General features: G+C 40.4%; 1 protein-coding gene across 1 annotated transcript; it reads right to left on the bottom strand.

Annotated features, from left to right (window-relative positions):
- Positions 1–2,933: 2,933 nt before the first annotated feature.
- On the bottom strand, positions 2,934–25,166 carry SLC19A2 (solute carrier family 19 member 2). Its single transcript, XM_032463777.1, has 6 exons — positions 24,711–25,166; positions 17,222–17,824; positions 8,670–8,892; positions 7,409–7,601; positions 6,911–7,052; positions 2,934–4,934 (listed from the first exon to the last, which is right to left on the bottom strand). Exons 1-6 carry the CDS (start codon positions 25,122–25,124, stop codon positions 4,806–4,808), a joined length of 1,704 nt encoding a protein of 567 aa, XP_032319668.1. The 5' UTR covers positions 25,125–25,166; the 3' UTR covers positions 2,934–4,805.
- Between the last annotated feature and the right edge of the window lie 696 nt (positions 25,167–25,862).

Here is a 25,862-nt window from a genome sequence, read left to right as displayed (position 1 = left end):
GTTAAATTTTCTTGGCTGTGATTCCCTTTGCATTTTCTACAGGGTAAGATCTTCCTTTGGAAAAGGGCTGCTGCCCCTGTTGATTCACTTACTTTAAAAGAAGATAGTTTGGTATTCAGAAACGACTTACAGCTGGCAATACTGATCACCGAAGACGTTTTAAATGTCATAGCAGCCGACGCCCTTAGCGGTATGTGACCTTCCACGCGGGTTTTCCTCACACTGCGGTTCGTTGTGGATTTAGGAGGAGGATTTTCATAAAACGGTCAAATGCAGCACACAGCCCGGGCTTCCCTAAGCCCTCCTTCCCTCTCCTGCGGAGGCACAGATGCAGCGTGCAAACACCTGGAGCCGTCGCAGCCCGCCAGCGGCGGGCTGTAATGCGCAGGCGCAGTGGCCGGGGTGCCCTCGGGAGGAGGAGGGAGCAAGGGAGGCAGGCACACTGAGCCCACCGCTTGCCCAAAGACCCGCAGGCCCAGTTCTAGTCCGGAGCCGCCCGCCCTGGAAGGCGCTGGACGGAAAAATCTACTTATGGATATTCTGTAGCGTTGTTTCACTCTATCCCCACAACTTGTACACCGAGGCTTCTATCCCCTTGCCACTTCCCCAGCCATTCCAGGACAGCCCCTACGCAAATCCCTCCTACTGCCAAGGGTGCCCTGCTTGGCATTCTTCCTCTCTGGAGAACTCCGGTTCTGTTGTCAGAGAGCTGCCACGGCTGCACCTTCCTACCCCCTCTTCCCACTGTGGTGTCATCCCTGCAGACCTGATAGGGGAACAAGGGTGGAAGTGACCATTAGTTTGCAGTGGAGGGTGGGAATCAGAATCCTATTCCGGCTTCTCCAACTCACAGATGTGTGATCTTGGGTAGGTTATTCACTTTTTTAAGCTACCTTTTGAAAAATGGGCACACATTCCAGAATATTAATTCAGTAACCTCAGGTTAGTCCTGTTACTTCCACTGCCATAGACATAAAGGGCTTCCTCACCTACACCTAATCAACTGAAATGGCCATTCAACAACCCATTTTAAATCATACCTTTCCATAAAATTCATCCTGTCCACAGCTGTCAGATTAAACGTCTTTAAGATAAGCTTAATCATTACTTCCCATTCCCACCCCCAATTAATAAACAGAAAATGACCCCAAACTGCTTTGCAACTTTATCGCACCCTATTCCCCTCTATATTTGTTGCTGATTGTACACCCATTTTCTGGCCTTCATACCTTTACTGATACCCCTTTCTTCACTACACAGGTCTCCCTTTCCGAATTTCTTTCAAAATCCTGCCCGTCCTGCCAACTCAAATGCCACCTCCTTCAGGCAGTCACACATGATTTCCCCAATGTCTTTTTCTGAGACCCAAGCCTTTTAATCATTATGGTATCTGACACGCAGTATTTAGTATTGCAGTTGGGCCTCTATATTATCCTTTCTACTTGTATTTTCTTATCACATATTTTTAAGTTCCTTGAGAGCAGGAATCATGACTTTTTCCTTCTATCCCCAGAAGAGCTTTCCAAAATATAAATTAAAAATATGGGAGAATGTTTAAAAGCTTCTGATCATTTTCATTTTGATTGAAATATTAAAAAGTTTCCTTTGAGAGTACAATTTTGAGATTGATGGCAACAGACTAAGTGTAAATGGAGAGTAAGGGCAAGGGAACTGGTTTCTTAGTTGCCTGCTCTGGCTCTCCAGTGTTACAGGTGCTTTCACATATGTTCTTTAATTTCTTCACCACAATCCTGTGGGGTAAGTATCGTTCCCACTTACTGATGAGGAAACTGAAGCTCAATAGAGTGACTTCCCTAATGTGTCAGAGCTTTGAGTGGCAAACCCAATATTTCGAACTCCCTTCTATCAGCGTTACTTAATGAAAGCAGAGGAATTAGTAGTGCTACAAGACACTTTTTTCAGAATCCAAGGAGATGTTAAAACGTGTTAAACGAATATAAGGTATTAATTATGAGGATGCCATAACAGGTAAAATAAATTCAGTTTCTATCACTCAGGCACAATGCCTTTGAATACAGTATCCAGTGGACTAGAGGTCATTGACAGGCCTTTTAATCTTAATGTTTTATGTTGATGTACTTTTTTTTAAAACAAGTGGCAAGTGGCTATATTGAGTCCATTACACATCAGTTACACAATTCAGTATTCATAGGGCACTAGGATGTGCTTTATAAATACAAAAGGCAAAAATAAGAGATGGTCCCTAATTAGAAGGCTTACAATCTGAAAGGCCTTAAGATACAGGGGATATGACTCTAGAGACAGAAAATTTTATCTTCAAAAATGTTTTTGCAAGAAAAATTTCCAAGTGTTTGGTGATAATCAATGAAATGCCTTCATGAAACAGGTTTTGGAATGAGATATTAAAGGGAAGGTACTCATTTGGATACTGTGAGAAAAGACTGATTTGGTTTCTGGGATACAAAGAACAAGTGATTCTCAACTGATGGCAAGAAGATGATTCTCTGGATATCGGAATATTTGGGGCTGGAACAAGAAGGCTATGAATTTTCAAAACAGGATGGTACCTTCTGCCCTTGATTCAACTTCATTTCCTTTGTTTAAAAAATTCAGTTAACATCAAGAGAATGTAGGTCTTTTCAGTTTCTAAAAGGGAGAATCCTTTAAGAAGATAAGAGGTACCAAGATGAAAACCAAGAAAAGTAAGTAGTGCAATGTGGTGCTAGGAAAAAAATGGGGGAAACAACAGAAATAAGGCAGAAGAGACGAAGGTAAAGATCTCAAAGCAATGGAAGAACGAGATGACAAGCTTAGTTCAGAAGGTCAGGTGAGGGGAATGCTTAGTCTGAAATCTGTCCTAGGAGAAATTATTAAAAGATTTAAATATGTAATCCAAAGCTCTTACTGAAGCAAAAGATCACTTGAAAATAATTTTGATTAAAGAGGGAGAATATACTGTAAAATATTTATTTAATAAAAATAAATTTAAAATCTGTACAGAATTGAATACAAAGTACAACAAATTATTTTCACTTCTTTGCGAAACTGCATACAGTACAACTTGCAAATAGGGCCACATACCACGATGTGAACTTACTATTGTCTTAAATAAGTAAAGGCTCTGATTGTACCACAAACTTAGAATTAAATTTCATGGAAATATTGCTTAGGTAACACGAACAATTTGATTGTACCACAGTCTATGTTGTTAAAAAAATTAAAATCCTTCAAACCCCGCTTTTCTACTTGTTTCCGAGGAAACAATTCCCTATGTAGCAACATAAAACAAAACAAAGACAAAATGTAAAAACTGGAGGCTGCTTTTTATGACACCACTTCCCCTTCCCCTCCTCAGGCAGCGTTCTTTTCCCTTCCCTCATTCAGAAAGGAAGGTGAGTGGAGAATGACCTATTCTTATCCTCATTCATTTGCTTCTAGAATTCCTGCTTCTACCAAATAAGTAGGTCAGTTTTAGAATCCTGACACTATTACTCATTGTTTACCTATGTCATTCTAAAAAAGTTACCCTAGACTTTTTTTAAGCTAAGGCAACAAAGTTGGCTTTAAAATAGTGTTCATGTCTCACATAAACTAGCAGTCACTTTAGACTAATTTCCCAATTAAATGTATACAGAATAACATTTTTTCAAGTAACTTGGAAGTGGAATCACTAGCAATTCTTATTTTAAGCAAATATTCAAGATGATCCACCTTTAGAAACAAAGGCAGATTTAATGTACAAAATGCAGGAACCAAGTCTTCTGGTTCCTGTCCCATTAAAATAATTTAAAAGAGGCTCAGTTTGTGAAAAAGACCTTGGAATAATCCAACTCTTAGTGACATCTTTACCTTGTATAAGGAGGACAAATAATATAAGTTATAAATGGAGATGATGTTATTTAAAAAAAAAAAAAGACCTTATCAATTTATTTTGGAAATACAAGGGAATGCAAATACAAAATGGGCTAGTAGTATCTTTAGCCCATTCCTTAACTTTTCATCATGGAATTAACAGTCCTTCATACAGAATAAAAGACAAGCAAACCTACTTTAAGTTTTCTAATTAGGTCGCTTAGATTATTAGCAGGCCTCAAAACCTGCCTTATTTTTAAACTAAATTAGCTTCTCTGGGAAGCATATGAATAATGTAAAAATGTACTTCTGAGGAACATCTACACAAATACATACCTGTCAAGATGGGAACTGAGAACTTCGCACAATGAATTTTTTTTAAAAAACTTAAAATTAGAAATGACAAATACTCCTTATAGGAAAGAACACCAAACCAGAGCAAATACTGTCACTGATAGGAACAGCTTTCATCTGCAGAAACACAAATGCACGCGAGTAACACAGAAACAAGAATTAAGTTGAACAGAGCCGGGTGCTGTTAGAACATATTTCTACTCCGACTAGTAACATCTTGTGGCCCCTGTGAAGCCCTGGTCCCACCAGGCCGAGTATCTGGCTAATCAGATACGGAAGCACTTGACCTATGAAACACCAAACTCACGTGCTAGCAAGTATACATCACCATGTGCTGCTTGACTGCTCTTGATTACTTGGTTTTCAAAATCAAGTTCACTTTTGAATCAGAAAAAAAAGGCATCCTTAAAATTGGCCCTTATAAATAATCTACGAAATAAACTTCACTTCTGAACAGTATATTATGTTACTCTAGGAACACAAGGTAGAGTCAGTTGGCTGCTTTGAAGCCATGAAATGCACATTCATAAATATATGTCTACACTTTAAAAAATTAAATACATCCAGGCACAGCTGCTGTGCAGGGTTCTTGCTCTAAGAAGCTCATCAGCAGTGGATTATGAAGTGTTTACTTGAGAACTTGATTCTGGATCTTCCCGCTTCCTGTATTTCTTCATAATACTGCCCGCACCGTTAGCCAGGAAAACCACAGCGATGAGTGCAAAATAACCAGCGTAGATGAAGAACTAAAGAGGAGGGGGAGAAGCAATTTAGAGGATTATTGATTAGAAGATGAGATCTTTTATTACATGTATGTGAACAGACTATAAGTAAAGGTACATTCAGTTTCTCAATAAAACTCCAAAAAACACCGTGTGCTTACGTGATGGACCAGCACTGAGGATACACTAGGCAGCGGTGACACTGAAGCCTGACTGCCTGCGTGCAGATCCTGACCACGCCCCTTACCAGCTGTGTGACCTGGACTGAGAGACTTAGTCTCTGAACCTTGACTTCATGTACAGACCACTTTGTATTTCATAACACTTCCTTGTTTTCCAGGGTTGTTGAGAAGGGACGAGCTCACGTACGTAAGTGTGTTGGCACAACGCTACTGCTGTGAACACTGCTTTCATTTTTGTTGCTGTTATTATTGTTGTAACTGAATCATGGGCTCTACCCTCAGGCTGATAGGTGGGTATGACCAACAGGCCAAGTTCTGAAGTTCAAGAACTTCTACTCTTTCCCAGAAGAGGTCAACTATATTCCATTATAAGACTACTTTTTATAAGAATTTTCTCTAAGCCAATTTTTTGACGTGACTATATCATTTATCAACATCGTCATCATCTCCTTCTTAAAATAACTAAATACCGATAAGCTGGTTCTATGGGTGCAATAAGCCTGTCCCTCTAATCCTTCGAGCCAGATTCTTAAAAATTTGGATACATTTTTCTATAGGAAACCTGTTCATTAACCATGGTTGTTATGGTTACGAGTTTCAGCACAGCCCACAAAATTCTATTACTCCATCTGTTTAAATCCACCATTTCTACAGCAAGATGGCAAGCCCTTAGTTACTCTCCTACCCTCCATCCCAAATGTACGCCCCTAACCCTTGAGAGGTCTCCTCAAAGTTTTTATTGCAGATAGTAACTGGGAAACACTTAAGTCGTTCTTACTTAAAAGAAAGTAATAAGCTCCCGTTCCTCTGCTCTATCCCCCGCTCCTCTGCCCCAGCCTTTTCTGACGCAGCATGAAGCAGTGGGAGATGCCTAGGCTTGAGACTCAGATGCTGGTCTGAATCCTGGCTCTGCCACGCTATTACTGACTGTGACCTTAAACAACACACCATCTCCCAGACTCATTTTCTCGATGTCTAATCCTGACAACAACCCTGCAAAATTCTCAATAAAGTACCTGGCACAGAAAGCATTCAACGCATGTGACTTATTATTATTTCCCTTTTAGATCTCCTCAGTAAAAACAAAGGGATACTGCCAACATATTAGGTCTTTGTATTCTAAGAAAACAATTATGGAAGGAAGGAAGGAATAATGGAGATGGAATCATTTGGGCTGAGATGGGGTGGAGTAGGCACTTTTTGATTCAACTGCCCATTTTGCAAAAGCATAGAACAAGCCCTACCTACAACTCACAATGCATGAAGGCATGCTCATACAACCACACAATTCCCAAGTGAATGAAAGTATTCACATTGTCTCTGGGTGTTTGTGCAGGTGTTTCCTCAACAGGTCATGTGTTAAGAATCACAGTGCTGTTCATCAACAGCAAGTCAGTACCTTGGTATCTGGGCGAGGGGTATTGTAAATAAAGAAGGGTGGAGACTTAGCTCTGAGATGAAGCAGAACATCTCAAACATGGGATGCAGTATTCCAGGCACAGAATTCAAAATGGAGGGGAAATAATAACAGATGAGGAAGCAGAGAGCTTGGCCTGGAGGGGACCACTAGCACCTCTTAGCAACACCTGGCTGCTTAATCACACTCAGAATGTTCCAGGGCCTCAGCAGAAAAATCATGGTGCCAACATCCTCCTGGAAGAAAAGAACTAAGGGTGGAGGTTCACTGAGGAAGGAGGAGACACTTCTACTTTTTATTTTGTATCTGTCTACATGGCTTGAATTTATTTATTAAGCATGCTCCACTTCTGTTACCTTGATTGACTTGTAACATCTTCAGTACTGAAACAGAGATCCTACCTGAGTGGTAATTTCCAAGCCAAAGCCGCTGGCATCTACCACAATGAGCGTGAGCAGGGTCTGCAATGCCAGAGCAATGAAGGTATTCACACCAAACACTAGGGCGTAGCGCTCCATGCTGAGGTTTGCGGCAATCTGAAAACTTTAAAGAGAAAAAGAAGAAAGAACAGACAAGAATGACTTCCAGGGTAGTTACAGTCTTTACTTTAAATGTGAAGAGTAGCCCCTTCTTTCTACCATCAATTCCCTTCCCAACCAAGTGAAAAAGTATTTTGTTGCTAAATGATGTGAATCTCGTGCAAACATCTGAAAACAGCAAGAATATATGGACAAGGAAATAAATGAACCTTGCCTAAATGCTTTCTCAGGAGAAAAACTGATAATGCACATGTAATATAATGCTTCCTCCCATTTGCCTCTTTTAGCCAGAATATTTGTTTTGAAAGAAACCAAGAAGAAGTCACAACTTTTCCAAATGCTTTGAATCCAAATACATACGTTGCAATGGTGATGAGTAACATGTAGATGATTCTGAAGACGACATAGGATGCATAGCACACCCAAATGTTACCCACAGTGTCCATGATATACACTGCGGCAGCAATCAGGAGAGAAAACAGAGACAGTGTCAGCTCTCCCCAAGTTGACCAGGATATTTTAATGTAACCAACTGCAAACACGGCAACAGCACCTGCAAAACAAAGAGAAAAGTAAGGTAGTTATTTTGCTAAACAAGTACTAGTTCAGTAAATTAAAAATTCAGCTGAAATTACTGCATTTTAAGATCTTCTAACCCATGAACAGAGGAGTTCAAGATTATGGGGGACTTTGAAAGTCAGGCAGAGAATTCTGGACTTGATGGAATAAATATGGAGCCACTGAGAGATGATGAGAGACTGAATATGAGATGGAAGTGGACGACACAGAACCAGGGATGCTGCTAAGGGAAAACTACCGGGGTGGACACAGGCAAGAGTCAAAAAGAACCGCTGATAGTATCTGTGCAACGTGGCAGGATGGCTCGTATCTCCTCCCAACTGAGGGGCAGTTTAGAACATGGTAAAATGCTGGTGGTAGCTATGGAGTGCGCTAAGTGCCAGTCACAGTTACAAGGGTTTACAGAAATCATGTAAAGTCTTCCCAAACCTTATGAGGTGGGTTCACACGTCAGAAAGGGACAATAGAATAATGGCCAAAGACATAGGCTCTGAGTTCAAACCTTGGCTTTACTACTTACTATCTCTATGACCCTGGCAAGTTATTAACCTGTTAGTCTGCGGCTTCCTTCACTGTAAAACGGGGAGGATAACTGCACCCATCTTAGGACTCCTGTGAGGACTGAGCTAAATCCTCATAAAGTCTTCGGAACAGCACTTGGCACATATTAACACAACAGGTATTAGCTACTGTGGTTATACAGCACTGTAGACTGCTACTTGAAGTTTCACAACAAGTGGCAAAAGCACCCAGTAAATCAGAGATAAACAAAAACTTGGGATAAGAAGACAGTATAGGGAATCATTACATTAGGTTTCCCAAAGGCTAGGAAAAATTCAAGGTTGTCTGTCAGTCCTCCACCTGCTGAACACTTTGAAATTTTTTCATCCTACATGATAAAATCAGAGCTCAAAATGAGTAAATTATTTTTGGGGGGTTACTTCAAATTTGGGAAGGGAGAGAAAATCTGATTTTGGTTGACTTCATGACCCAGAGGACTCTCCCCCATCCCTACCAGCCTCCACCACCCTGCACGGCTTACCCAGTAAGGTTGAAGCGGCCTCCACACCGCCGTTGTAAACAGCAGCATGGCGAGAAGGCATCACCTGCTCCCACAGGACCTGTGCATAGTTCACCACTTGGAAATAGCCACAGGTGGAGAGGGCCCACCACACGGACCAGCAGAGCAGCGGGCGAGAGGAGTAGCATATCAAGAAGTCATTCCACAGGACCTTCAGCACAAGCAGACGGGCTGGCTTGGGCTCCTACACAGAAAAAGAGAAGAAGGCAACAGCACAGAAAGCAACTATGTAGACTCAATTTTCTATTTAACACACATTTTCCTTCTTCCTTGTGAAAGCCAATTGCTTATTTCATATATATATATATATATATATATATATATATAAAAGATATATATATATATATGATATATATATATACACACACATATATATAATACACACATATATATGTAACTTCATATATATATATATATATATATGTATGTAAACTTCTTAGCAATTACATTCATCCCCTCTGGGGGAAAAACACACTCATATAAATTTTGCTTTGAATGCTCTACAAATATTAGCACACCCAGCAAATGATATACTGTTTACAAAATGAAGGTAGAAAGATGGTCAGAGATTGCATACTTCAGCCAAAGGGAGATGACGTTCCACATCTCCCCACACAGTGGCAAGCAACATTAAGAATAAGCAATAATTGGTAACCCTATTAAATCAGTGTTCAGGCAGAATCCATCAATGAGAACCTATCCTTATAACTGACAGATTCACTGAAAGGTAATGGTTAAGACAGAAATCTTAGAAAGAAATAAACCAAAATATTAGCAGCAGTTCTCCCTGGGCGGTAGGGTATCAGTGATTTTTTTTCTTCTTTATGCTTTTTATATCACCCAATATTTACGGGGAATATTACTATTATAATGAAGTAATAAAGCTACTATGCTTGTAACTCAGTGAATCAAGACATTACTGAGCTACGTGCCATCCTGAGACTATGCCAGGAAGTCAGTATGAGATCCAAACACCCTGTGAAATATCTCTGACCCCAATCGTATCAAAGGTTGCTGTAATTCCCGAGCCTTGCTTAGAAAACAGGAAATTTTACTTTTGTGGCTAACACAGAAAGGCCAAAATGAGAGAATCCAAAGGGACCAAGGGAAGCTAACCATGAAGTAGCACATAAGAGGCAGGACGTGTGATAGGAGCCATGCAACAAATTAGTAGCACTGATGGCAGCAGCATGATTCAACCTGTTCGCTGGCTGGAAGCTCCTTGCTTGGAGGCCATGGCATGTATGGAACGAGAACTTCCAGATGTAAAACGATTACTTATTAATTTCAGGTCTATAACATAATGATTTGCTATTTGTATACACTGTGAAATGATCACCCCAAAGCTCGTCATCATCTGTCACCATACATAGTTATAATTTTTTTTTTAATGAATACTTTTAAGATTTACTCTCTTAGCAACTTTCAAATATGCAATACAGTATTACTAACTACAGTCACCACTGTGTACATGCTGTACATCCCCAAGACTTATTTATAACTGGAAGTTTGTATCTTTTCACCCCTTTTATCCATTTCGCCTACCATCTGGCCCCTGCCTCTGGCAGCCCCCTATCTGTTCCCTGCATCGGTGAGCTTGTGGGGTATTTTGTTTTGTTTTTAGGTTCTACATATAAATGAGATAATTTGATCTTTCTTTCTCTGTCTGACTTACTTCACTTAGCATAATGTGCTCAAGGTCCATCCATATTGTTGCAGATGGCAAGACTTCATTCCAAGTTTTTACGGCTGAATAATGTTCCACTGTGTGTATACATATGCCACATTTTCTTTACCCATTCATCCATTGATGGACACCTACTTTGTTTCCATATCTTGGCTATTGTAAATAATGCTGCAATGAACATGTGGGTGCCTATACCTTTTTGGATTAGTGTTTCCATTTTCTTTGAATATATACCCAGAAGTAGAATTGCTGGATCATATGGTAGTTCTATTTTTAATTTTTTGAGGCACCTCCACATTGTTTTTCACAGGGGCTGCACCAATTTTACATTCCCACCAACAGTGCATGAGGGATCCCTTTTCTCCACATCCTTGCCAGTATTTGTTATGTGTTCTTTCTGATGACAGCCATTCTGACAGGTATGAGATAATATCTCATTGTGGTTTTCATTCGCTTTTCCCTGATGATTAGCAATGTTGAGCATATTTACCTATACCTGTTGGCAGTCTGAATGTCTTCTTTGGAAAAAATTCTATTCAGATCTTCTGCCCATTTTTAAATTGGGTTCTCTTTTCGCTGAGTTGTATGAGTTTCTTATATATTTTAGATATTAAACTCTTATCAGACATATGATTTGCAAATATTTTCTCCCATTTAGTAGGTTGCCTTTTCATTTTGTTGATGATTTCTTAGGCTGTGCAGAAACTTTTTAGTTTGATGTAGTCCCACCTAATTATTTTTGCTTTTGGTGTCAGAGTTTAAAAAAGTCATTGCCAGGACAAATGTCAAGGAGCTTACCACTTATGTTTTCTTTTAGGGGTTTTACGGTTTCAGGTCTTCGGTTCAAGTCTTTCATTCATCTTAAGTTATTTCTGTATAGCCCCTTCGCCTTTAAATAGAACCTTTTAATGAATATAGCTAGGTCTTTACAATACCAAGCTAAATGCTACTCTTTTCTTAGCTCAGTTATGTGCGGAGGGAGATTCGTCTATGGTCAAACTAATAGCTGGGATGGAAATTTCCAAGAATAAGTTTGCTTCTTTTATTAAGTGCTGTTGAAGGGCAGAATCCTGATACTAATTCTTGCTATAAACAATGAACACTTTTTTTTTATGATGAAAGGAAGACTATCATTATTTCCTCAGCTATTGATACTCCATTGTCCAAAACATTCTAAAAGCATATAGAATGAGCCTTAACCAATGGGCACAAGTCAAGTACATCTGGTTTCAGGGAAAAGGAACCAAAATATGTATCATGGAAGAATTGGTGTTTGAGACAGACTTTGGGTGACAGAAAAGACTTGAACAGAGAAATAATGAAGAACAACTTTCAAAGCAAAGAAAATAAGAAAAGCACAGAGGAAGGTGCTTTTGAAATGAACTTAAGAATCAGCAACGATAAAGTTCTCTTCCAACATAAAGGCTTCTGGGACATTGTTTCCTGCTCTGCCCTCCTATGCACTTATCTTGTTCTAAGAATAGTCATTTTTGCCTTGGCCTGCTACCTCACAGCGCCCCAGTTCATAAGCCTGAAAGCGGGGCACTGGCAACCTGTTAAGAGTTGGCATGGAGATCTGCCTTTGGCTACTCTTTTTCAGAGAAGATGACAACCATCTGAGCCTCAAGGGCATTAATCTGCAAAGGGGAGCGGGTACAATCATATATGGCTACACACCTCCCCTCCATCCTAACTCAGACACATCCATTGGCAGAGGTCCGACTGGAGATATCCAGAGGGAAAGGTTGTGACCACAAGTGGGAAAAAAACAGGAGGGTCAAAAGGCAGACTATATCCTTCACACAAGTCTCTCTCTGATTCTGGCTTTAGTGCTCAGGGCCAGCCTGGTGGGAAATGCAGAGTACTGCCCAACACACACCTCCCATCAGTCATTTTTACCATTATAGTTTCAATTCTTTGGATTCTGAAGGCTATTCTGACATGAAGACACAGAAAGATGAGTATTAAACAACACAGTAAAAAAACATATTATAAAGCTGCATGTAGATTAAAATTACATTACTATAATATATACATGAATTTTGAAAGGTCTGAAATATTAAGTGACAATCTTTGGGTGGCAGAAATTCAGATTATTTTGACTTCTTTTTATATAGTCTTCAGTACTGTTTAATTTAAAAATTAAGTATGAATCTTTTAAATAAAATCAGTAGAGACTTTCTTTTTCCTCTTAAGATGTTTATTAGCTATGTACTGTAAGAGTGACCATTGAAATTAAGTAAATAAAGGCCATTTTCTCCCCAAAATGCTGGATAATCTCCCTGGAATAAGAACCAAGCAATTTTTCATAGTTCTGCCAATTCACATCATATCTAAGCTCAATTTTTACTTGTTTATCACAATGGGCATCTAGGTTTTTAGGTTTTATTTAATGGTTCTGATGCTGGGTTTTTCTTTTTCTTTTTCTTTTTTTTTTTTTAAGCTTTAGAAGTTACTTCTTTCCAACAAAGAATGAGAGTCTATTACAGTGGTCTTTGGAGTCAACTAGATCTTGTTTGAAAATTCTGACTGTGCCACTTTCTTTGTGCCTTTGGGCAACTTACTTAATGTAGGCGTCAGTTTCCTCATCTGTAAAATGGGGATAGTGATACATCTATCATAGAGTTTTTGTAAGAATAGTAGTTTTAATAAGAATGAGATAATGAATCTAAGGTTGCTAGCACAGTATCTGGTACTCAGGTCAAAATAATGGGAGCTGAGAGGAGGAGGCAGCAGCAGCATACCTGCCTCATGTAGAGACAGAAAAATTTCTGAATCTTAGGCATTTTACTGTCAAGTGGAAATTAATGCTTACTTCAACAAGCTATTGGAAGACCTAGATGAGTATTATTCAGTATGTAGCAAGAGCTTAAACAATGCTGGTTTATCTGATATTCTATTTGTCATGATTCATTTATGTAATCAACAAATAGTTATCGAGTACCCATACCATGTGTCTGGCAATGTTCCAGACACTGGTGATACAGCAGAAAAGCTCCTGCCCTTATGAAATTTACATTGGAGCAAGGAGACAAACAAGACAGCTTACAGTAGGAATAATACCATGAAGAAAATAAACAAGGTAATGGGCTAGCAAGTGACTGTGTTCTGGAGAGGTAATGAATGACTGCTGAGTGTTAAAGGGCTCCCTAGAAAGCTGATGCCTGAGTTGAGACCTGAGTGACATAAAGGAACCAGCCATCAAAGTCACAATGAAGGGGAGTCCTGACTGAGAGACAGTCCTGAGTGAAGTTCTGAGGTGGCATAGCTGATGTGTTTCAGATCAGTTAAGAGATAAGGTCAGAGATGTTGGCCAAATCGTATGGGGTCTTATAGGCCATGATGAGATGAGAATTTTGGATTTTCTTCTAAATCGAAATTTCTTCTATGATTGGAAAACATAGGGGGATGGATAATTAGGGTTTAATACCTAAAGTATGAAGATTTAAGTCAAGGGCTGATGACTGCAATTAAGTACTTCTATGATATTAATTATGTGTCCCGACAGATATGGGGGACTGGACAGAGTTTTTCACGCTGTGGCTGGGAAACACAAGCAAAAGGACATAGTACCTTCACACCTTCACATCGACCAGCTCACAAAACTCAGGATTCGAGAGTTAGAGAAAGCTTAGTGATCATCTGGTTTAACACTCTCCACGTCTAGGAGTAGCCTAACTCAGTTAAAGAAAAAGAATTCCTGAAGGAATTAGTACCACACTCTAACAATACATTTCATAAGGTCCAGAATACTGAGGGTAACTAATTCAAAGGGAAAATGAGAGATTATTTACAGCCCCACAAATAAATATCTATAGTGAAGGTACAAAGATGTTCTTGATTATTCATATCTAATAAAAATAATCACAGAAATCACCATGTATTGATTACTTGTTATGTATACTAATTTGAAAGCCTTCCATGGCTTTATGTAATACTTGAAACAACCCTATGAGGTAGGTATATGAATGAGGGAACTAAGTCGTAAAGAATTCAGTATCTTGCCCAAGATCACCCGGCTGGTAAGTACTAGTTCTGGGGCTTGCCTGCTTTTTTCAAAACCCACTGTACTGTGCTGCCAGAAATGATATTAAGGACAAAGTGGGAACATTCATTTTGCTGCTGTCAGCATTTGATGGAACTCAAACACATATACACACTGAGAATGCTTGCTAATAATAAAAGGTGTCAGTCTGCAAACAGAAGTAAAGCTATATTAACAGATACCATTCATTAAGTATTGATTGCGTATCAAGCCCTGTGCTAAAGATGGTTTACTTTACATTATTTCTAATGGATGAGCAACTTAAAATAAATCAGGCCCAGCTATACACCAAGCACAAAATGAGTCCAGCTGCCTGGCTAGGAAAGAAAATCCCTGGCTTTGGCTGCTCCTCTTCCTGCAATGTCAGCAGGGTTTGCCCCAAAGCAGCAGACTCATTCTGAAAAATCAACTCACAAGTACTCTAAGGTAACTTGTGGACTCGGCTATCACTCTGACTTCCACCTCACTTTCCTCTTTTATAAAATCAAGAGAAAACCACCCACTGACCTAGCACTTTTCTTTACCGTAATTACCATGATTACCCTTAATGATTCACTTAGGGGCTCTGTCAACTTAAAATGGCACTGTGATCTCCAATATCCATATTCTTACTTCCCTTCAAGCTTGTCAAAGAAAAACAGCAGAATTTTTGGGAGGTACAGCTGCCCAGAAGCACTGCTTGCCTGTCATGGTGTCAGCAGCAGAGCCAAGGAGATCATGGAACTGACCTGAATCCTAATTTTTACCACAGCATTGCCAGAAACATGAGTTCTGACCATGTCGTTATCCCAGTGAAAGACTTCAAGGACCAAAGTACAGATTGAAGTGGATCTCATATATGGTCTTAAATTACGTTTAGGAGTATATCTGTGTAATTCTGTACAACTCATTAATGGTGGATCCTAATCCTTACCTCTAAAATGAAAGGGTGACGTGATCTAAGGTCCCTTGAAACTTTAAGATGCTCTGATTTTCTATGACCTGTGGTTAGAATCACTCCTAACTCTAAAATTTTATAATTCTTCAGCATGTCAAGTACTAATATCTTAACATTGTCATTCTAAGTGAAGTAAGCTAGAAAGAGAAAGAAAAATACCGTATGAGATCGCTCATATGTGGAATCTAAAAAACAAAAAACCAAAGCATAAATACAAAACAGAAATAGACTCATACACATAGAATACAAATTTGTGGTTGCCAAGGGGGCAGAGGGTGGGAAGGGATAGATGGGATTTCAACATTGTAGAATAGATAAGCAAGAATATACTGTATAGCACAGGGAAATATACACAAGATCTTATGGTAGCTCACAGAGAAAAAAAACGTGACAATGAATATATATATGTTCATGTATAACTGAAAAATTGTGCTCTACACTGGAATTTGACACAACATTGCAAAATAATTATAAATCAATAAAAAATGTTAAAAAAATCTATAAATAACAAATATCAAGTTGGTCTAGGACAAAGTTTTTTAGACTTCAGGTTCCAACTCATTAGAAGGTAATAAAATCAATTTAGTGGGCAGCAATCACATTATAAAAAAACAAATATAATGGGATGTGTCAGAATAAATTATTGAGTTGCAAAGCTTTTGTTTCACAGATGAATTTGAGGGGTTCAAGACTTCAGCAGAGGAAGTAACTCAGATGTGGTGGAAACAGCAAGAGAACCAGAATTAGGAGTGGAGCCTGAGATTGTGACTGAACCGCTGTCATCTCATGATAAAACTTAAATGCATAAGGAGCTGCTTCTGATGGATAAGCAAAGAAAGTGGAATCTGCTCCTGGTGAAGATGCTATGAAGACTGCTGAAATGACAACCAAGGATTTAGCATATTACGTAAACTTTGTTGATAAAGCAGTGGCTGGGTTTAGGATGACTGACTCCAATTTTAAAAGTTCTACTGTGGGTAAAATGCTATCAAACAGCATTGATGCTATAGAGAAACCGTAAAAGGAAGAATTAACTGATGTGGCAAACTTCATTGTTGTCTTATTTTAAGAAATTGCCACACTCACCCCAACCTTTAGCAACTACCAGCCTGATCAGTCAGCATCCAGCAACAATGAGGCAAGACTCTCCACCAGTAAAAAGATGACGACTTGCTGAAGGGTCAGATGATATCATTTGTTTGCAATAATGTATTTTTAAATTAAGGTGTATATATTTTTTAGACATAATGTTATGGCACTTAATAGACTACCATATAGTGCAAACATAACTTGTATGTACTGTGAAACCAAAAGAATTGTATGACTCGCTTTATTAGGCTATCTGCTTTATATTTCAGTGGTCTGGAACTGAACCCACAATATCTTCAAGGTATGCCTGTATCAGGTCTAATTTCCAGCCTCAGGTGAGGAAGATAACTTCCTGTCCTTAAACAGTTTGGACTTTAATTCAGAAACTGGAAGTAGAGATTCATCATTTATTGCTATCACTTCATTAAGAGGAAATTTTCTGAGAGCTTCCTTTATATACCAAGTTCTGGGACAGAAAGATGAAGGAGAGACAGACATTGCTGTGGCTTCTAGGACATCTCTGACACGGGCAATATAATGTGCCAGTCTGAACTTGGAGGTCACTCACTCCAGGGGAAAATATATTTGTCATCTCTAAGATAAATCAACATTACTGTGAATCAATGAATGAATGGACCAATGAACCAACTCAAGATAAAACTGAATCCAAATGAATTCAGGGCTTCTTGTCTGTTTCTTCACCATTGGTCTAGCCCCCAGGGTAGCAGCCACAAGACATTTAAGGATGTGCTTACCTGTTCCTCCACAGGAGGTTCTTCTGTATTTAGAGGGATTTTTGATTCAACATCCTCCCACTGGGGAAGGTGGTTAGAGGCTGAGATGTCCGTGGCAATGCCACCATTCTGTGGCTTGACACCATTCCTCCCCTGGTCGGCGGGAGGGACATGATGAAAGAAAAGGCTCTTCTGTGGCATAGGCAGAAACCAGGCCACTGCGAAAGCCACAGAAACGCAGGTAAGAGAGATGACGTTCAGGCTGAAGAGGGACCAGCCTGCCATTGAGACGAGGATCTGCCCTAGCACGGAGCCCACCGTGAAGCCCACCAAGGTGGCACTTCGACAGTAGCTTGTAACTTTCTGGTACATGCTCAGGTCTACCACACTGTAGATATAGGAATAATAGGCAATGTCAGTGGCTGTGGCGATGCCGTAGAAGAATTCCAAGAACTGAATGGCCAGCAGTCCCTGGGCGTAGAGCAGCATGAACCATGTAACGATAAGGCTGAGTCCCTGCAGCAGAACCACAGGTTTGTAACGGAGGTAGTCGGTGGCAAGGAACACGGGAAACAGCAGCACCAGGTAAGAGTAAGTCCATACTGGATAAATTTCATTTAAGACCTGGTGGAAAAAGGATAAAATCCCATTAGTGATATCAAAGGACCTGGAATAGTCGTAACAGTTTATTCTTACAAAACAATCTACTGATACCTCAATATCTCATCCTTATCAACCAAAGATATCAATCATTCTGATGATTGTTGGGAATGTACTTCCTGTTTCCACTGCATCATTTTTCTCCTAGTAAAACCCTCCCTGTTCAGCAAGGTCTGGTTCAACGCCTTCCTCATCCCAGACGACTTTGTTGCAGCTGACAGTATTTGTATCCAAAGCTCTCTTGATGTTGCTTTGTATGTGCCAGTTTCCCCAGTTACCTCATAGGACTGGTTCTTAGCCATGGCTACACATCTCCCAAGGAGCTTTGAAAAATTTGGATGCCCAGCCATAGACATTTTTTTTAAAAACCTCCTAGGACATTTTAATATGAGCCAGAGTTGAGAACCATTGCCTAACAGATTCTCGAAGGGTGGAGTTAACTTTCATGTGCACAGCCTAATAACCAGCACACTCTTTGGAAGACACTTGGCTCAATAAATGCTTTGGAAACAAATACATGCCCTAGAATCATTGTCAATTCTTACTTCTAGCTACAGAGCCTTGATCCTACTGTTTGATTAGGTTTCTATGATTTTACTGTTTAAGTTTCTATGATTCTAAGTTTCATTTCTTTGGGGAAATAGTAATAAAGAGGGTAAACCTGTCCTACAGTCTTAACAGAATAACTATCTGTGGATGGTAGCATTATAAGCAACTTTGAGGTCCTTCTCTTTGCTTGTCTGTAATATGAAAAAATACGAAGGTTTTGTTGTTTCCTTCTTCATTAGTTTTTCATTGGAAGATAGAAATAATCTTAAACCACAAAGACCCTAGCTGGAATTTCAGTTCCATCATTTGCTGTATTAGAAACAAGTTATTTATTTATTTTTTCCAGTTCCTTTTAGCCTTAATCTCCATTATCAGTAAAGGAGAAGTAAAAACTATGCCATAGTGTTTGTTGCAAGGATTAAATGAGAGAATACATGTAAATCACTCACTCCACTTTATTCATAGGTCTAAAGACTTAAGGACTAAAGCTGAAACACAGACCACGTGGGACATTAGGAATTAAATTAATGGAACTGTCATCTTCATTCTTGCAATAACACTCATTGTAGGGGACTTTTCCCTCTTCTAACACCTACCCCAGAGTCTAGCTAGTTCCTAGGGGTTTAAGTAAGTCAGTTTTTTAAGTGATCATTTCAAAGTCTGGCTCAGTGGCCCCAGTTTGTAAGTGCTTCCTGAAATGCAGTCTTGCTAACAGGCTAGATACTTTGCAATGGAGCAATCTAATCCTAGGCTCTGACAATCTAAGACCAAAGGTAACTTTTTTTTTTAACTCTCATGTACACCTCATTTCACCCATGTATAAAGTGGACTAATTGTTTTAAGGCTTTAGAGGAACAGTAAAATAAACAATTATTATAAAATATTTTGCAAGTATAGAGAACAACTATAAAAGTAAGATATAATCTGAAATATATTCCAGACTTGATTTCTGACTGCTGACTGGCCAAATATCAAAAGTGATTCATCTAATAGCCTCACTTTCATGAATTTTGTTTTCATTTGTGTTCATAAATCATTTAGTAACCTCCACTTAGGAAATTTTCTTGCATCTGAATTTGTGAATGAACAAATAATCAAGAACTGTAGAAGTGGTTCTTCTTCACAAGTCTGAAAATTTTAGCAAATGCAGAACAAAGTGCACTCAGCTGACATGACACAGGGAGAGACGGCTTCTCAGTAGAAAACCAAAGAGGATAAGGGCAACCTTGAGATAAAAGCCCCGAAGAGTGAAGGCTTCTTTACAGACTTTTCACAGTTGTGTTCCATTAGCAACTTTCCATTCCTTTTTCTGCCTGCAATTTTACAGATATTCTCCTACAGTTTTAAGTGTGAAACTGCCTCCACTGTTGGAACTGCATGTTCCCTCACCTTCACATTTTCCCCAACACAATGTCACTAAGCCATGAGCCATCACACCCTTCCTTTAAAAATATCTTCCCACAGTTCCCTATCTTTTTTTGTTTTCCACCACACCCCTTGGGACTTAATCATTGAGTCTTCACTCCAGTAAAATTGCCTATACATAGACATGTGATGTACCTTTCAATAACAGTTGTCCCAAAACAATGAACTGCCAAGTTTTCATTATAAAAAATCTCAGCCTTTCCGTTATCAATTTAAAGTATTTATATTGATGAGCCTAATTCTACTCCTAATACAAAACCTAAATTTAGATAACGAAGATGAGGAAAAAGCAATGCCAAGCAGAAACAAAGCAAGTGGGAGGATAAAGACCAGAGGGGTTCTCCTTAACTTATTCTAAATAAGAAATCTGAATTTACTTCTGGGAGAGAGATCAACCCAGGATGAATGTCCCTTTCACAGTATTATCAGCATTATAACAGCAAATCTCTACTCATGTGCTATACACTATGGTGATGACCTTACCTACATTACCTCACTTAATCCAAACAACCCTAGGAAGTAAATGCTTTTATCCTCTCTATTTTACAACTGAGGAACCTGGCCTTAGGTGAATTGCCCAAAGTCATCCCAGCTAGTCATTGTCAGAGGGAGGATCTGAACCTTGATCTTCTGAATCCAGCACACTAAAATACCTCATGTCTTTAGCCAGAAAACTCTTACTGATCATCTACTATGTTCTAGGCTTACTTCCAACGCTGGCAGCAGCTTTTTCAACCTGCAAAGGGGTGCTTTCATAGGGCATTCATGAATACAGAAGACCAGACAATCTCCAGAGCTTAGCCATTGGGTCTCCAGTAGACCCCTTCTTTCTCAGTGAAGCTGTTATGCCAGGAAATGCTTCTTTGATGAGCACTTTGAACCCTGAAGAGAAACCTTCCACATGCAAAAATGTACGGATTGCAGACTTAATTGTCCATACCTGGACAATACCTTCTTATCTCAGGTAAAATCTGCCACATGAGCAAAGGGAATTGATTTTATTCTAAGGTGCCTTTCACAGCTCTTTGGATCAGAGCTTGTTTGTGCTTTCTTCTAAGTTACAAAAAAGTCAAGGGAAAACAATGTTCAGTTTTAATCTCTATTCAATCAGGCCAATCAAGTTTCAATTAAACAACTAGTTAATGAGTACAGACCAGTGGATGAGAGACTGGATATGCTGGACTTATGACTGTAAGATTAATGTAGGTGGAGCTTGGGCATGTAGAAGGCAAGGGGAAGAAGGAGGTACTAGGAGATAAGGCTGTTAAGGAGGCAAGAGCCAAATTCTGTAAGGCTCTGAATGTCAGGAAGCATAGTTAAAAATATCTTTTTATTGAAGTATAGTTGATGTGCATATTACTTAAGTTACAGGTGTACAGTATAGTGATTCACAATTTTTAAAGGTTATATTCCACTTATAGTTATTATAAAATATTGGCTATAAATTGTACAATATATCCTTATAACTTATTTAATACTTAACAGTTGTACCTCTTAATCCCCTACCCTTATGTTGCTCCTCTCCCCACTGGTAACCACTAGTTTGTTCTCTATATCTGTGAGTTTGCTTCTTTTGTGTTACATTTGCCAGTTTGTTGTAGTTTTTTGATTCCACATATAAATGATATCCTATAATATTTATCTTTCTCTGGCTGACTTACTTCACTTAGCATAATGCCCTCAAAGTCCATCCATAGTGCTGCAAATAGCAAAATTTCATTCTTTTTTATGGCTGAATAGTACTCCATTGTATGTATATACCACATCTTTATCCATTCATCTGTTGATGGACACTTAGGTTGCTTCCTATCTTGGCAATTTTAAATAATGCTGCTATGATGCTATGAACATTGGGGTACATGTATCTTTTTGAATTCATGTTTTAGTTTTTTTTTATATATACCCATGAGTGAAATTGCTGGGTCATATGGTAGTTCTATTTTTAATTTTTTGAGAAACCTCCACACTGTTTTTTACAGTGGCTGCACCAATTTACATTCCCACCAACAGTGTACAAGAGTTCCCTTTTCTCCATATCCTTGCCAACATTTGGAAGAACAGTTTTAATGTTTAAGTTTAATGCTTTAAAAATTTCAAATAAAGGTAGTGAATGTCCCAAATCACATGCTGAAAAAGATGAAGGGATAAAAAAGTTTTAGGCTTTAAATAGCTCTATTTTATTTAAAGTTTGGCTTTCAACTATTGAAATATGGTCAAATTTTAACCTGTTTAAAATTTATAAAATGATACCTAAAACAGGCTAATGGTTTTCCTGAAATCTAAGAAAAAAATTTTTGAGATTGTTAAAAAGAAATTCTGTCCTTTTCCCTCTCCTTTTGTCTTTTGTCTTGGTTAAAAATACCTTTATTTAAGATGATACCACTTAGCCCTTCTAAAGTCTTCTAGGGGGAAATACAAAGTTCAATACAAACACTACTGACCATGATTTGACACTCACTTTGCTCAAAAATCATGTGATATTAAATAAATAACTGTCCATTGGTGAAATCAAGCACTCAAGTCAGGAACGAGAACAAGTTGTCCTATTCATTTTAGTTATCAGATATTCAAAAAATCTAGGGTTCCAGAGAGGGTAGACAGAGCCAGACGGTGCACGACCAGCAGAATGGGCCATGATTCTGAGGCCCTCAGAGACAAATGACACCAGGTTTCTCTTCAAACCCTGTCCTCTTCATCTAATTTGCAGTAACAGAAGTGTGCTATGTTTTTGTTACACAGTCAGCGAATATCTCCTGGGCCTGGTACCCCTGCTTTATTCCTATGCCCCCTGAACATATTCCGCTTGCCCTGGAAGCTGTCCGATAAGACAGGGCACATGATGGCACATCTCACAGCAATCCTGCCCAGGGCACTTGGACAAAATAGATCGGCTTTCAAATAGCAACACTGAGAGTGTGTTCCTCCCCTGTGTGCTTTTCCTCCAGGCGAGGTACACAAACTGTGCAGATCACATGGCAGTTCCCATGAAACTTTAATTGTTAGCAGCCCACAAGGAGCACCACTTCTGTTCAGTGGCTACACCTCAGATTTAGTGGTTGTTTTGGGTCTCCAGAATCATTTTCTCTCATATTTACTGCAGTGATTTTCTTTCTTTCTTTTTTTTTTTAATTGAGGTTTGGTTGGTTTACAATGTTGTGTTAATTTCTGGTGTACAGCACAGTGATTCAGTTATACATATATATGTATTCCTTTTCATTAGGCTATTACAAGATACTGAATATAATTCCCTGTGCTATCTGTAGGACCTTGTTGTTTATCTATTTTATACATAATAGTTAGTATCTACTGCAGTAACTTTCTTCTTGCAGGATCATTCTGTTCCCAAGAGTTGGCCCTTTCCATTTTATTATTGTTTTGAACCAATATTACAATTTAAATACGTAATGAATAACGGTTACAGTTCCTTGTGGACTGCTCCTTAAGACCAAGAAGTAGAAGATCTGAAGTTGGGTAAAGGTCAGTGCTACTTTCTAGTGGCAAGACAATGTGAGAAACTCAAGTGAAATCCTCAATCCAGGGTTCAAACACTGACTTCCAATTCTCTGTTAAGTGCCCTTGAAAATGGACGAGCAGTGCAACCACAAACTGGACTATGAGTAATTAATCCTACTCTGGCCTGTTATGCAGGGATACTGAGTTGCTACTCAAAAGAGGTGAATACTAATTACACCAAGAAGAGTAAGGTTTAAATGGGAGGAGTGTTTCACAGCCACTGGGGCAGGAGGCAGGGTGGGAGGAAAAGTAGACACAGGGAAAAAGGAACAGCTAACAAGTGCCCACTCAGCTTTCACCCTTTGTAGTGTTGAAGGGAGAGGATGCTGAATCTGCTTTATTTGGATTCTGTTGTAGCACTTTTGAGTTTAATTCCTTTCTCAATTAATATGTCTTTCTTCTTCAAAAAAAACAAGTGTTGAGATTAGCCATATATTTTAAAGAGTTAAGCACATTTTTAAAGTATACAGTGTACTTCCGAAGTACTTTACTTATAAATCCTCCTAGGGAAAATCAATCAGCAAGAAGTTCTTGATCATGGACTATGTACTCTCAATTACTCTGAACATCACAGCAGGACAGAAAGGAGCAAAACTGACACCTGTATAGCAACAATTCACAACGCAAGAAAAACTAAAAGTGCCAACTGTGTGGTACCATCTAAGTATCTGCTTTTATCCCAGGAGGTGGAGGTCGGGTTGGGGAAGCATATCCTTCGACACAGCCTCACCCAATTAAAAATCAAGACAAGATAAGATGATAGATTCTTGTTGTCCTGTATTGTCCTTATTTGAGCACATCCGTCTTGTCAAAGTTTAAAGAAAGTAAGATAGGAGAAGGATGAGGGTGCAGCAGGTAGAGGGAAGACCCTTTCAGAAAGCAGGGGTTACTCTGCATCTGGTTCCTTACTTTCAGGCAGCAAATATTTATTTAAACCTTTATACCATGTCCAAAGTACAACTTACTGTTTTCGCTTTTTTATCCAAAATTCTCCTCCTTCCCTCCCCCGCCCACAAGCAAGAACTGCTGGATCAGTGTAAGCAGAGTGGGGGCTAAGTTACTTTACAGCATCATCAGCACCATCATCTGAAACACGTGCACTGGGGCTCCCGAGCCGCTTTCTGAGCCCTTCACATAAGACGTGCCCCATAAATCAAGGGACGACAGAAAAACAGCATGAATTAAGATAGATAGAACCCAGCACCGGCATAGAACTTTACCCGGAATGGCTCACGCGGCTCGAGCGCCTTTCCTTTCTTCCTTCCCTGAACCGCATCCCCTCCGCCCGCTCCCACCCACCCCAGCACACCTCCGCTCGCCGCGCTCCCCGCCGGCTCATCTACCGCCCGCCCGCCGCGCCTACCTCCCTCTTCGTCAGGTTCTTGTCCGGCCCAAGCAGGTAGGGCGTCAGGAAGGGCTCGGAAGGCCTGAGGTTGGCGAAGAAGCCGTAGGCGCAGAGCAGCGCTGTGGGCAAGAACCAGCACTCGCGCGGGACCCGAGCCGTGCGCAGGAGCATGGTGGCCGCCGCCGCCGCCCGCCGGGACACCGGGCCAGGAACATCCATCCGGGGCCGGGAGGGGCGGGAGTGGGGGGGACCCGGCCCGGCCCCTTCCTTCTCCTTTTCCTCCTCTGCCAACGGGAGTGAGGTGGAAGCGCTGCCCCAGCGCAGGCACCTGCAATCGCGAGTGGCGCCTCCTCCCGGCAGGGCCAGGCTGTTCTGGGACAGCTGCCTCAAGGCGCCGCGCCTCCCAACCTTTCCCAGTTGCCAGCGCCTCATGGGTCGCCGCCCGCCGCGCAGCCCTATACCAAACACACCCTAAAGCCCGCCCTCCGCCACCGCCTCCCCGCTGAGAGCCAATCACAGCGGACGCCGGGCCTTAGCTTCTCTCCCATTGGTCGGCGGCTCACAAGCGGCGAAGCCGCGGTGGCACGCCGGACGGCTGACGTCCTCTGGCTCTGGCGCGGAGGACGTGTAGGACTCCCGTCAGGACGCCGCGGTTCCTGGCGGCGGCGCGCGCTAGTCAGGTGGAGAGCTGGCCGCCCACAACTCGAGGTCGCCTCGGACGTCCTTCGTGCTGCCGCTCACCTGTGGGGAATGCTCCATGTTGGCCTCATCCCCACCGGGACAACGCGCTGTTCCACACAGTCATCCTCTCACATTCTTAACGACGGTCACTCTGTGGACGTTCGTTCGGATTCCTCTTCCAGAGAGACTTAGTGGCCAGCGCCGGGCAAAGGTTTATCCTTGAGGCGGGGGAATGGAATGCTCTCCCTTTCCTGCAGCAGCGTTCAGGTTTTAAATTGTATTCATCTTGTGGTAGAGAAGCCAGAGATTTAAGCGGTCGTGGGCGTTGACCAAGAGCCTGAGCGGGAAAGATGGATAAAATACTGTGAGAAGAATGAACGACGCCGTCACTTAACTGAAGGACCATAATGGAGTCCTAATTAAAGGGTCTTAGCTTTATTTCGTTACTCTTTGTACGTGGGATACAAAAAACAAGCGTAACTTTAGGCA

The sequence above is a fragment of the Camelus ferus genome, chromosome 21, assembly GCF_009834535.1.
Source record: "Camelus ferus isolate YT-003-E chromosome 21, BCGSAC_Cfer_1.0, whole genome shotgun sequence".
NCBI lineage: Eukaryota > Metazoa > Chordata > Mammalia > Artiodactyla > Camelidae > Camelus > Camelus ferus.
Note: the sequence above shows the minus strand (reverse complement) of the source record. Positions and strands in the feature narration are given on the sequence as shown.